General features: G+C 34.5%; 1 protein-coding gene across 1 annotated transcript in view; it reads right to left on the minus strand.

The window, feature by feature from the left end:
* Positions 1 to 14,222, minus strand: part of LOC121378415 (disks large homolog 5-like) — a 54,791-nt gene that overhangs the window by 14,455 nt on the left and 26,114 nt on the right. Inside the window, exons 14-18 of the mRNA XM_041506579.1 lie at positions 12,960 to 13,122; positions 12,151 to 12,253; positions 9,760 to 10,075; positions 9,004 to 9,181; positions 7,967 to 8,069 (exon numbers count right to left, since the gene is read on the minus strand). Of these exons, the coding sequence (XP_041362513.1) occupies positions 7,967 to 8,069; positions 9,004 to 9,181; positions 9,760 to 10,075; positions 12,151 to 12,253; positions 12,960 to 13,122 (863 nt within the window). The remainder of the gene's footprint in view (positions 1 to 7,966; positions 8,070 to 9,003; positions 9,182 to 9,759; positions 10,076 to 12,150; positions 12,254 to 12,959; positions 13,123 to 14,222) is intronic.

Consider the following 14,222-nt stretch of genomic DNA (forward strand, 5'->3'; position numbering starts at 1 on the left):
AATGGTGCGTCAGACTAATACTGTAATAGTAGAACATGCATAATTTATAAAGTATAAAGTCTTTAGGTTAAATTCAGATGGATAATCTGTTTCCAAATAACACTGTTTTAATATCAAAACCGCTATAGCAAAAAAACATGGTTTTAAAATATAATTTCAGTCTCAGAGATCAAGAATCAGTCTCAGACCGTGAAAAAAAGGGATTTTCCCCACCCCTGATACAAACTACAAATACTCAATTGGGTTTAAAACATAGAGTACACATATTTGGACAAAGCCAAGAACTTGTGCACATATACATGAACTATATATATATATATATATATATATATATATATATATACATATACTGAAAAAAATAAGAAACTTCCACTAACTTTGCTTGAACATAACTTGATGAAAACAAACCGGTGGAATAATTGTTATGCATTTAAAGAGTGTTCCATGATGCAAAAATCATGGCCATAGGTTAACAGAAACTGGGTGAAATTTTGACCAAGTGTGGTAGGGGTTAAAAACAAAATCACCCACTTAATAACGGGTATGACCACCTCTTGAATTGACCACTGCAGTGCATCACAGGCGCATAGAATTGACTAAAGTGTTGATTTCTGCCTGTGGAATATTGTTCCATTCCTGAATGAGCGCTTGACGAAGTTCGTTGACGTTAGCGGGTGGGTTGGGACGACGCCTCAATCATCTGTCCAGACTATCCCAGACAAGCTCGATAGGGTTGAGATCAGGACTTTTAGCGGGCCAGTCATCAATGAAATCAATGTTATTTGTCCTAAGAAAATTTACAGTGTCTCTAGCTGTATGAGAGGTGGCATTATCATGCTGAAAAATCGAGATGTTGGCGTTGTTATGGAACAGAGGAATGACGTGATGAGCGAGAATGTCATCGCGGTAACGTTGAGCATTTAAATTGCCATCAATGACGACTAGTGGTGAACGATAACCATGGGCAATGGCTGCCCAGACCATGACAGAACCCCCACCCCCGAAACGATCTCGTTCAAGAACACAACAGTCAGCATAGTGTTCATTTCTCCTACGGTAGACGCGCACTCTGCCATCACCACGTTGTAAAGAAAATCTGGATTCATCCGAAAAAAGAACGGTATTCCAGCGTCGCCGTATCCAACGTGCCCAATTCAGACGATGACGTTGCGTTAAAACGCATCCGACATAAGGACGTCGTGCATGTAAACCGTTCACCCGCAGACGATTACGAACAGTTTGCCCACTGATTCGGTTAACCCAGGTGTGTTAACAGCAGTAGCAGTGGCAGTTTGGAATCGATTGCGCAAATGCGTGTTCATGATATAGCGGTCTTGACCACGCGTTGTAACACGCGGACGTCCACGACGTGGCAAGTCGTTGGTGCTTCCTGTCGTTCGAAATCTTACGCGAACATTTCGTATCGCTCGACTAGAACTCCCAACATGCCTTGCAACGTCTTCTGTCGACATGCCAGCATCAAGCATGCCAATCGCCCGTTCGCATAAATTATTGGGTATTCTTGGCATACTAAAAATGCTACAATGTAAAAAACGTTAATTTTTTTTACAAATTTTGAAGTGTTTTCGTTCACTTGACAACAATGTCAGTAAGATAAGTAAAACAAATTGACCGAATACTACATGGGACATGTCGAACCATGCATGCACGTGCAAATTGAATTTCACGTTGTCGACGATTAACAGTGGAAAAATAATCGATAAAATTCATGAATCCAAATAATACAGCTCAAGGCTAATACTACCTATATAATTTCATTACACAATGAATTGTTTAACACAACAAATACTATATGTACAAATCGGAAGTTTCTTTTTTTGTTATATATATATATATATAAACTATACATAATTACAATTTTGAAGTGAAACATGCCAATGGTGCGCCAGATTAATATTGTAATAGCATAGTAGAACATGCATAATTTATAAAGAAACTAGCTTTGATAAGTCGAAGAAATTGTGTACAGATTGTACTATCTTGAGGTTCAATTCAGATGGATAATCCTCATTTCCAAATAGCAATGCTTTAATATCAAAACTGCTACAGTATAAGAACATGGTTGGACGAATATGATCATACAAAGGACAACAGAACAGAAAGTGGACTGTATTTTCAGAAGGATGGCCACAACTACAATAAGGATTATCATAAATGTGTCTTGTGAATGTATAGGCATTTAGACCAGACCTGTCAACCCTCCCGGATTCCGCGGGAGTCTCCCGGTATTTGATCAAATCTCCTTTCACCTGTGCGGGAGACAGTTTCTCCTTTTAAATGACATTTTTGTAAGCATAAAAAAAAATCGATCCTCTTTTGTCAAAATAACAGAAGGGAAGTAACTCTGCCTTTTTTTCTCATTCGGAAAATGTCGACTACTTTCGGTTTCCGAGAATGTAACAGGCCGAATTGTCCTGACTGTTTAACCTTTGCCGAAGTGAGAATTGTGGGATAGCCTATTTATATTGTTAAAAAAGCACATGGAGTTTATAAAATGACGTGTTATTATAATGTTTGTTGTCATCGTAATGGCTACGAAGCGTGTTGCCGCTAATTCAACAGGCTGTGTGTTGACATTCAGTGTTGCCATATAAAAAAAAAAAACTATCCAATTTAGTTCTAATAACACCTCTGAATAGTAAAATGTCTTCCCACTGGATTACATAATGCAACTATGACAAATTTGAACTGCCAGACTCCCGAGTTGACAGCGATACACACGATGCATGTTAAAATCACATGTCACAGCAAGACAACGAAAAGACCAATTAGCTGTATAAACATACTTGTGTCAGTTAATTTTGTATGTTTGTGCGGTAAAATGTTGGTTATAAGGGTACACTTCAAGAAATTATTTTTGTACAATTAAAAAATGTTGTGTTTGACATTGACATAAAGTTACTCACGGAAATGGGTATAATTCCGATATATTTCACACGATGTCCGTAATGAGGTTTTACTTATGATTAATGAAAATACAATGTTTATTGCATCATTATAATGATTTTAAATAAGTACCACGCCACCGTTCCTCATTATAGTAAAAACTGAATATTAATTTATAAGATTTATATAAATTTGTCTTTGGTACTTAGGTACACTAACCACAAATGATAATGTAACGCAACCTGTAAGGCTGTAAGTGTAATACTGTAAATGTACTAATTAAATTATTTTTTTCTTGTTCATGTTCTTAACATTTTTGGATAAAATATAATTTTTTTTTTTAAATATGTATTAAATCATAATAATATTTAAACTTTAAAAAAAAAATAATAATTTTTTTTTTTTTTTTTTTTTTTTTTTTTTAATGCCAGATCTAAGGTTAAGAAGTATATATGACATTATAAAATATTCATATAACTTATTGTAATAATGTTTTTCTTAAATCTTGCGATTTTTGGTTAAATTGTGTGAATTTAAAAAATCTCCTGCTTTTTGACAAAATCTCCTGCTTTTTCAACACACATCTCCTGCTTTCTCTTGACTAAAGGTTGACAGGTCTGATTTAGACCACTGCAATCTAAACGGAGTCTACAATGGATTATTTGGTGTGAGTGTGATCCAGATTCTAGAAAGTATTCATGTTGTAATTTTTTAAGTGGACATATTGCTTTTAAATGTATTGAGAGAGTTTAACTTTATAATATTAATATCAAGGGCATTCCAGTACCCAACTGCTGAAGGCCAAAAGTTATTTTGTATACAGTTCTGTTTAGTATGAACGTTTTTCAGTTCATCAGCATTCCAAAGTGGATACTTTGTCACTGCCATTACTGTTGGGGCCACTAATGATGACAAATAATTAGGAGTCACACCTTTAATAATTTTATTAAAAGTACATGTTTTATGGAAATTACAGCATTGGATAATCCTGTTTCGTTATAGATTTTGTGGTTAGTGCCCTAACAGCACCATAAATTGTTTGAAGAGCATCCAAATTAAATTGTTCCAATATTTCTGCTTTGACTTCAGTACAGTTATCCCATATGTAATAATCGAACAATGGTAAATTATATGATTTATAAAGAATCTCTAGTGTTTTCCTATTTAAGCAATACTTTAGGCTACGAAAGGCTAATTAACATTAGTGCATAATTGTTATTAGGAAGTTAACCCTTAAAATTAGCTTTATATACTCAGTGTTTCCCCTAGGGGCTGGAAGGACCACCGACCCCGTGAATTTCTTTACCGGGACCGTAAAAATTGTAACCATTAAAAAAAGGGATGAGTTCACTTCTGTGATTAATTTGCCGATATTATAAAAAATAAATAAAATGCAAATGCTAGTAGTCATAAATATACTAGTATTCCACAAATATGTACATTGTTAGAGCCCTGTGGCCAGTGAGGGGAAAACAAATAAACCATCATGATGATGGTCGAATGAAAAAAAAATCAATAAAAAAAAGCAACCAACATCGATCATATGTAAAAAGTAAAACGGATCTACAAGTCAATACTTTCGATTTCCTTTCACATGCAACAGTTCACTAATGAATATGGTCACCAGTAATCTATGCCCCATCCCTGAAATGAATATACTTACAGATGTAATTTTATTAAAGTCCAAGTTAACAAAATGTTGCAGTCGCAGTCAAGTGACTGGTACCCAAACAGTTGTTACTCTAACACAGTGCAGGCATAACAAAATAAACGGTGACCAGTCTCGTCAGATCAGAGGTTTTTTTTTTAAAGGTTGCACATAACCATATTGTTTTACAAACTTCCAAATGTTTGTTTTTTGTTTGGTCTGTTTTTGTTTTTGTGTTGTTGTTTTTTAAATTATATTTAAACATTACATAATTAAAATTGCAAGACTTGAAAGAAAAATTTTTAAGTGCATGATATGATGAATTAACACAAATTTAAAAAATGTACCTACATATATATATATAAAAATATTTACTTTCTTTTATTTGTTTTATCAGTCACGGAGTGATTACAATTTAGCAGGTGAATTTTTTATCATGATCAGTAAATGTTTTATCCACTGGTCAGTATGGGAAGTCTTTTATTTTTTATTAATTCTAGAACCCCTGATATACATACAGAAGTAGGGCTAATGAATATTCAGTCATGGATAATTAATTTTTAAAATAACCAATCCCATGGTTAGTGGATTTTTTTTAAATTCTAGAAGACCTGGGTTTTACTTTTAGATAAATAGATCGATAACAGATAATACATATTACAATCAGTAATTCAGTAATATATATTATCTGTTTGTGCTTAGTCTAATACTTTTATAATTCTTTTTCAAATTACTGTTTTGACATTATGCAAATATTTAATAATAATAAACATGACAACGCCAGGCCTCACACAGCACGTCTCACAACGGCTTTCCTACAGAACAACAACATTAATGTCCTTCCTTGGCCATCGATATCACCGGATTTGAACCCAATTGAGCATCTATGGGACGAGTTGGACCGACGCCTCCGACAGCGACAACCACAGCCCCAGACCCTGCCTGAGCTGGCAGCAGCCTTGCAAGCCGAGTGGGCCACCATCCCCCGGGACGTCATCCGTACTCTGGTTACTTCAATGGGCAGGCGGTGCCAGGCAGTTGTCAACACACGCGGAGGCCACACCCGGTATTGACTCCAGATGACCTTGACCTTGGTGGTGTGTCCTATCACTTACTCACAATGGACTAGAGTGAATTGTGAACAATCCTGCAACATTTGGTAATTATCGGACTCACCATTCAATAATTAAATCAATTCTCCAAATGTTACGACAATGTGGTTTTGCGTTTCTTCTTTTGAAGAGTATATGTTCAGTTTATTTATTTATTATTAATTTTTAAAATAAATGGTTTTCTTTCTTTTTTTGCCTACCTAGACTATTTTGAAAAAATGTAGCAAAAACACAACATTGTATTCTGCAATGATTGCTAAGCCTGATGACAGTCATAATACTTTTACTTGGGGGAGCATTTTACCTTTTTGGGAGAATCTGTTGACTACAATATGATAATTTCTAGCATGGCATTGAAAACACCCACACTTTTGGACTAAAAATGTAAATACCAGATAGTTATTGTTTATGTACTGTTTATGTACTTGCCAGGTGTGAATACTGCATGTAATGCATCTCTTGAAATGGATGTAATTAGTTTTAAGTTCAATTGCTAGTTGTACATATATACACTTTAAACTATTAGAAACCAAAAATTTACTTTTATACATAGAGTACACTTGTACAGGTATGTGAAGAAGAAAATCCTGTGTTAAGTGAGTTATAATTATTTCTCGCTGAGTGTTTTTAGCAATCCACATCTTCAAAATACTCTTTGTTTAAATGACATTTGCAGCCTTTGGAAAAAACAAAATGTAGTAGTTTTTAATTGGCTGTTAATTTTATTAGCAGTTGACTTTTTAAATATAAGTACTGAAAAGTAGAATATGTCAAATACATTAATGTTAATACACACTCAGTGAAATCAAAATTTCTATCTGATTATGTCATTTTGTACACTAAAATTTAATTATTTACATTAAAAAATTATAAATATTGCAAAAATAGTATCATTTTTAATTTCATGTGCATGAAAAAGCATTGTTATATTTCTACTTACATGTGAAAAAGAAACAAAAAAATAGAAAAAGAAAATTAACAACAAAAAAACTGTATAATTATTTAATATTTTAAATGTCCCATTTATTTTTTTATCATTTGAATATTTAATATTTATTTCTGTAAATTTACATATATAAGTGATTTTGTTTATTTCTGTTTATTTTTTGTTAATCTGCAAATTAATAATTTGTGGTTTTAAATACATATTCATATTAAATCATGATAAACATTGCATAGAACCCCGAAATAAACAACAGCTAAGAGTGGAACAAAACTTTAGTATTAAATGCTGTTACTGTTTTTCAATGCAAACACTCAAGTATTATCAGTCAAATATGTAGATATTTAATGGTTTTGGGTTGGTGGAGATCTGACAGAAAGTTGTGAGAATGGTAGAGAGTGACCTACATGGTGGGAGGGGGAACCCAAGATTTGACATTGAGTACAAGGACTGTTTATGAAAAATTTTCCTTCCACTAAAATCTTTTTTGTTACCACACGCTGCAGCATTTCGTAAATTTTCATTATTTAGCTTAAAGTTAAAGTTTGTTTTGTTTAACGACACCACTAGAGCACATTGATTAATTAATTGGATGTCAAATATTTGATAATTCTGACATAGTCATCAGAGTAAATCCACTACATTTTTCCTAATTCAGCAAGGGATCTTTTATATGCACTTTCCCAGACAGAAAAGCCTTTGACCTGTTGTGGTGCACTGGTTGGAACGAGAAAAAACAACAATCAGTTGAATGGATCCACCGAGGTGGTTTGATCCTGTGATGTAAGAACCTGAAACGAGCACTCAACTGGCTGAGCTAAATCTCGCCCACCATTATTTAGTTTAATTATTAGCTGTTCTATGCTTCAGTCACCATACATGCTCGCAATTAGGCCTGGAATGTGTATGTGTGAATATATGTTTGTCTTGTAAAGTGTCAGTATAAAAAAACTAAAATAAATTTTTTCAATTTTGCCATTGGATTTCCCCATATTGGAAAAGAAGCAAAAGATGAAAACTGTAAGGTGATGAATCATGGCTCTACAACACTGATGACAGGCTGTTTCTGGCAATAATAAACAATATTTAAAATATAATTTTTTATTTAAAAAAATAGTCTGCATAGGTATCCAGGGTCTTGAAAAGTAGCGAGTTATTTGATGTGAGATGTGGTTTTTAATCAAAGAACACTGGCAGGAACAGTTTTCTGGGTACCTCTAAAATGAGTTATATTCTAGGAAATTGTTGACGGTTTTATTCTCTAGTTTAGAGTACAACTGTTGACAAGTACTGAAGACACTTCCTGAACTTGGAGGATTTGACTCTTTAATTCCGTGTACAACTAAAATTACTTACTTGCTAGATTGAACTGTGCTAGGATCTGCATCACTGAACATGGTTTTGATAACTCAATGGCTGCCTGCTCCGCAGTAAATGATCGAAAATCTCGGCTGTTATACTGGAACGATACAAAACAATTACAGTGAAACTATAATGACACATATTTCAACTAAATTAGTTTAGCTGTTTACCTAGATGGAGCAAAAACATATAAAAGATTAAAGTAGCAGTAATGCCAGTGAAGTTCATCTTTATGGACATATGCTCTCTGATGTTATTAAATACACTCAATGGTCAGGACTAGCCAGGAGTCACCGGATTAGAATCAGAAACCCAAGAGATTTACTTAGAGAATAACTGACGATTTACAAGGAATTACGAATGATCATTTACGAGGGACAGATAATTTGTAACTTCTCATAGCGAGTTGGTTATTCTCTTTATTACCCATTGTCACTTAACTAGTTTTTATTATAAAAATTCCTCTGCTGTTTACAACAAAGCCATTATTTGACAATGTAAGTGATGTCATGGCATAACAGCATTCTTTTTAGTCAAATGTTTACAATACAAAATAATACGACTGGTTGAATTAGAAGAAAAAAAAATTCAATGATCCAAAAGCTGTTTTATGAAACTATACCATATCATATTTATGAAAGAAATAAGTAAAAACGAAATGTGTAAATCTTTTTTGATCGTATAATGTATGTGTAATTGGACTCATGAATGAAAACATTATATGAATGGAAGTTCCAGGCGGGGCAAACAACCAACCAAACGCCTTTATTTGTAAGCCAACCAATCAGTTGCTGTAGAAGCAATATGCACACTGTGCAGATATCGAAAAAATATTACATCGTATATTTGAGCCAATATGGATAATAAAAACAAATATTATCAAAACACAAAGTGCATACTGACTGCATTTTAACATACTGTATTGATACCCATGGCATTTGCCAGTGTATGCAGTTAATATAGCCTTTGAAAAACCAACAAAAACCACCCTCCTACACAAACTGCAGTGAGCGAGATAAATGTGGTCATACCTCTAGAATCTGGTCCCCTCGTTGAATTGTGTTTGCTCCTTCCACCAGACTTTCCTGTGGGGCTTCGTGGACAAATATGCCCACTGCATTTCCACCAACAATACTGAAACCAATACTGCTATTTGGGTTTCTTTTCTTTAGGGTCACATAGCGTGGACGCTCATACGTACTGTCATTGCTAAACGAGAAAGGAAAAGTAAACATACGTCATTAGGTTCATCAAAGATCAAACACAGATTCCTGCTCAGATTATCAACATAACTTACTTTACAACTACATGTATTTCAAAGAATCTAACATTTTTATAAAATGTGACTTCTACTATCTCCCCTTTCCCTCTAAGGAGGTGGTGACCTTTTGTACACAATTTTATTTTAACAGATATATAACATGTTTGAGGTTCACAATTAAATATATGGGGTGTTCTCTAAAGTTATATTTTAATGTCTTTTTCTATCAATCCAAACAGGATATTTCCCTCACACTGTGCATAGATGTACTACAAAATATAACCCTTTTTGAGCTATATACAAAATTTCAGCGCAATATCTTTAAGTATTGCAAAAAAAAAAGATTCCAATACCTACCTATTGTTACTATACTAAACTTTATGCTATATTTTTTTTATATACACTAAAATAAAACCCCATTTAATTTCACCTATGTGGAACCTACTTTCTGGATTTTTCCTATACTAAAATTTATTTACAAGATTTCTGCCTACACTGAAACCGTGCTACTGAATGTGTCACCTACCTGCTAGACTTTCCCCGAGAAGACGAATGGCTGTGAGAGGGTGACTTGGTCACGTGACCCTTGGACGAGGCCAGCGACGTGCTGCTGGCGGTGTCGTGGTGGTCCCTGCTGTCCACGTGGCGATGCATCTCGCAGCGCCGGTAGTCGGTGCTGCGCTGGGAGGAGTAGGCATCGCTGCCACGGGGGGATGACATGGGGTAGTGGGGCTGGGAATGGTCTGGACTCATTGGACTAATTGGACTCATCGGACTCATGCTGCCGACCGTCATCGATGAAACGGAACTCGCGCTTGAGGTGTCGTGCTGCTCACGGTATTCTGTTAAACAAAACAACATAATGTCCATTCTGTTATGTGCAAAAATCTCAACCTCATCTTAATCTTAAAAACAGTTGATGTAATCTTTCGTTTTTCTTATTAATAGACATTATAATAATAAAATCAGGGTTTCTGCCAGAGGGTAAAATTACGTACCCTAAAATCTTGGGAATTAATGTATATAGTATTATAATTTTTAGAAAAATGCAGTTTCACAAAGCACATGAAATGCGGTATCCAATAGCAAAATCTTTCAAAGGAGGAGCACTTATGGTCTGTTTTGGTTTTATTACATACCCTCAAATTATTTTCTGGCAAATAGTCTAAAAATGTATATAACATATTATTCAAAGGATAAAGTAATATATACAGTCAAATCCGCTTAATTGCATAGCCCCGTTGCATGTCAAGTTTATGCCAATAATCGGTATACCTGATTATCTGACAGAGCCCCACTTCCAAATTATAACCAACTGTAAACTTTACAAATGCCTTGTGGACAGTCTATCTTACTCTTAACTACAGAACATTGTCTGGATGCCGATACATGTATCCGTTTCATTTGTTTATACATGTATTTTAAAATAATAATAAATAAAATAACAGTATAAATGTTGTAAGATCAAATATCTTTAATTTTGCATTGTTACAAATCTGCGGTTGTGTTTATTGATGCTATGTCTAGCTACTAGCATTCACGTTGCAGTTTGTTGCACACAGCTTTTCCACAGTTCACACCTATTGTTCTGAGGGGTGTTGAGTAGTGAAACCGTGTTACTTGACAGAGCGCAATTTCCACGTGCAGGCGAAATAAACAGCTTAAATTGGCAACTGTTAATTGTCAACCGATTTCAGCTATAGTGTACTAATGTTACAGTATATTTTGTTAGAGATGCTATTGTGCATTGAACAAAATATAAGAAGTGTAGTGTTTATTTTGCTTATTTCATTAATTAATTAGAAAATTAAAAATATTTAATAATGAATAAAATTATTAACACGATGTATTGGATTAATTCATAGTTGTGAAGGTTTTACCTCAGACATGGTAAGTGTCTCTCTGTTGAAAACAATGCCAGTGATGCGGTTAGTTGCAGTTTTTATAAGTTTTTTTAATTATTGTTTTAACAGAAATAAATAGCAGTGATAATTAATGTTAACTTAAAATACGGTGGTTCAAATGTGACATACAAAATACAGTAAAAACTAATCCTATTTAATTATCTTTATTAAATTTATTCTAGGACACAGTTGCCTTGGCCAAGTCTATCTTTCAGTGTTATCAAAGGCTTTAAGCTAACGCATGCCACATAAAAATAACAATGGACTATTCCACTACTGCAGGGAAGTTTCTGTTTTCTGTCATCAGAGTTCCATTGTCAGTATTGTTTTTAATAATTTTGTAACAAAGGACCAATTACATCTGAAATCCTGAAATGATGCAATAATGGTCCCAGAATTACTGCAATAAACACTACAATGAGTCTTGTTGCACGAGATGTCAACATTGTACATCGCCTGTTTTAGTAACCACTTTTACTTTTTTCTTCTTTTAATATTAGTTTTTAATCAACATAGAACATTCTGCTTTATTCTCTGTGTAATTACAATTGTTTCTGGTAAATATTAAAGGTTTGTGGAACATTATATGATGGAATTTTCTAGATTTTTTTGGTTTTCATATGCAATTAACCGATGTTCGTCTTTATAAAGCTATTCAAATATGCGACATAATTTGTATTGATTTAATGCTAAATGGTTCTGTGCAGCCGAATTATATGCAAATAACCAATTTATGCTATAAACCGATATGCAATAAAGTGGATTCGACTGTATATATATATTTCAATAGAAATGGTGTTTTGAATGGTTGAATCATAAGTAAATGGAATTAAATACTTGAATCATCACTGAAAAAACTGACTCGTCGTTTTAAAGAGGACTTTTAGAACATGAGGTCTAAAGAAGCTGCACAGAAGTGATGTCATAATTCAGGTGGTCAATGACAGCGAGAGATACTAATTATGACAATGAAGGCAATTGGTTAAGAAAGAAGAGAAGTACTATATGCTTACTTTCCGGGTTAAACTGTACTTTCATTGACAGGTTATCTCCACACTGTCGCAGCACAGTCAGAGCATTATCAAATGTGGCATTTCTCATGTTGATCCCACAAACCTGAAACAAAGATTTTCATTAAAGACATGGGTTTTTTTCTTAAAATCATACATGATAATTATATTAAAAGTGAAAAATATAACATCCAAATGTGTAGTCGAATCTGAATATTTGTTTAACGAAATCATAGCATATTTTAAACTAAGGCTATTAGGTGTCTACAACTATTTGGTGATAGAAAGCGAGCGAGAGTGATAGTGAGCAAGAGTTAGAGAGAGAGAGAGAGAGAGAGAGAGAGAGAGAGAGAGAGAGAGAGAGAGAGAGAGAGAGAGAGAGAGAGAGAGAGAGAGAGAGAGAGAGAGAGAGAGAGAGAGGAGAGAGAGAGAGAGAGAGAGAGAGAGACAGAGAGAGACAGAGAGAGAGAGAATATCAGGTGAGCACTAATTTCTATTAAAAGTTTAAGGTTTGTTTTTGTTTAACAACATTACTAGAGCACAGTGATTTATTAATCATTGGCTACTGAATGCCACATTTTTCCATTAGACGTTTATCTTTTATATGTACTTTCCCACAGACAGGACAGCACATACCACCGCCTTTAATATACCACTCACCCGTGGTAAACAGATTGGAATGATGAAAACACCACTGAGGTGGTTCAATCCTACAATGCAAGCATCTGAAGTGAGCACTCAACTGACTGAGCCAGATCCCGCCCCTCATTTGTGCTAAATATAAGTGGTAATTATTCAACTATGATGTCTACCTCTAACAACTGGTCCCCAGGAAATAACCCTGCTTCCGCAGCCAGACTGTTTTGATTGACAGACGACACAAAGATTCCTCCTGACGGTCCATTTTCCACCTTGAATCCCACCGGTTCAGCATTCTTCTCGATGTTGATGGTCCGAGTATCACCAGGAAGTGGTCTTCAAAAAACCCACAAAATTACCATTTCAAACTGAGGCTGTGTGTTGGTCATCACAGAAAGAACTATTATTGAAAGTAGTTTTTCAAAAATTGTATTACACCAGAGAAAGGCACCAATCTCCCCACATATAAAATATAAACAACCCAAATACATACCAGTCTTAATTAATGTTTTCTCTAGCATGTTTTACAGTAAAGATAAAGTTTGTTTTGTTTAAGGACACCACTGAAGCATACTGATTTATAAATCATCATTTGGTAATTCTGACAGTCTTAGAGAGAAAACCCACTACATTTTCCCCCATTAGTAGCAAGGGATCTTTTATATGCACCATCCCACAGACAGAATAGCACATATCACAGCTTTTGATAAACCAATTGTGGTGCAATGAGTGAGAAATAGCCCAATGAGTCCACTGAAGGGGATCGATCCTAAACTGACTGCGCATCAATTAACAATGGGCTACATCCCGCTCTTGTTTTACAGTAATACACTGCCATACCAAATAGTCTTACCCCGATTCACTACTAATCAAACGGTAATCTATCTACATATTATATGGAACAACAACAAATGAGCACGTTGAAGTACGACAGCCACTGCAGCCTGTCTGCAATTCTGTCATTCTGTCAAAACTGCTGTACATAGAGGCAGGCATCAAAATTAGCACATTGCCAGATAACCCTTGTATAGGGTGCCATAAATTACAGGCCTGGTAACCTGTATTTATCCAGTTATCAAATAAAAACATATATATAACATTATATTTTGCAAGCCTGTTTTCACTAACATCACACACTATTCTTAAAACAAGTTAAAGGTAAAAAAAATACACACTAATGCAATTGATTATGTCTGTTTCAATACAGTGCATACAATTTTTAGACTAATCAGCTGGTTCTGTTTATAAGGCTTAAGTAATTTATTTTTACAACAAGCAATTAAAGATCAGTATTCTGTAGAATAGTGTGTCCCCTACAGGGCCCAACACATTTTTGTATATCCTAACTTCCAAGGCTCACAATTTTGAGAAAAATGGGTAAATCCTTATGAAATTCAAACATGATCTGTAACAATACATGATAAAGCTATACACAA

The sequence above is a fragment of the Gigantopelta aegis genome, chromosome 8, assembly GCF_016097555.1.
Source record: "Gigantopelta aegis isolate Gae_Host chromosome 8, Gae_host_genome, whole genome shotgun sequence".
Classification (NCBI taxonomy): Eukaryota; Metazoa; Mollusca; class Gastropoda; order Neomphalida; family Peltospiridae; genus Gigantopelta; species Gigantopelta aegis.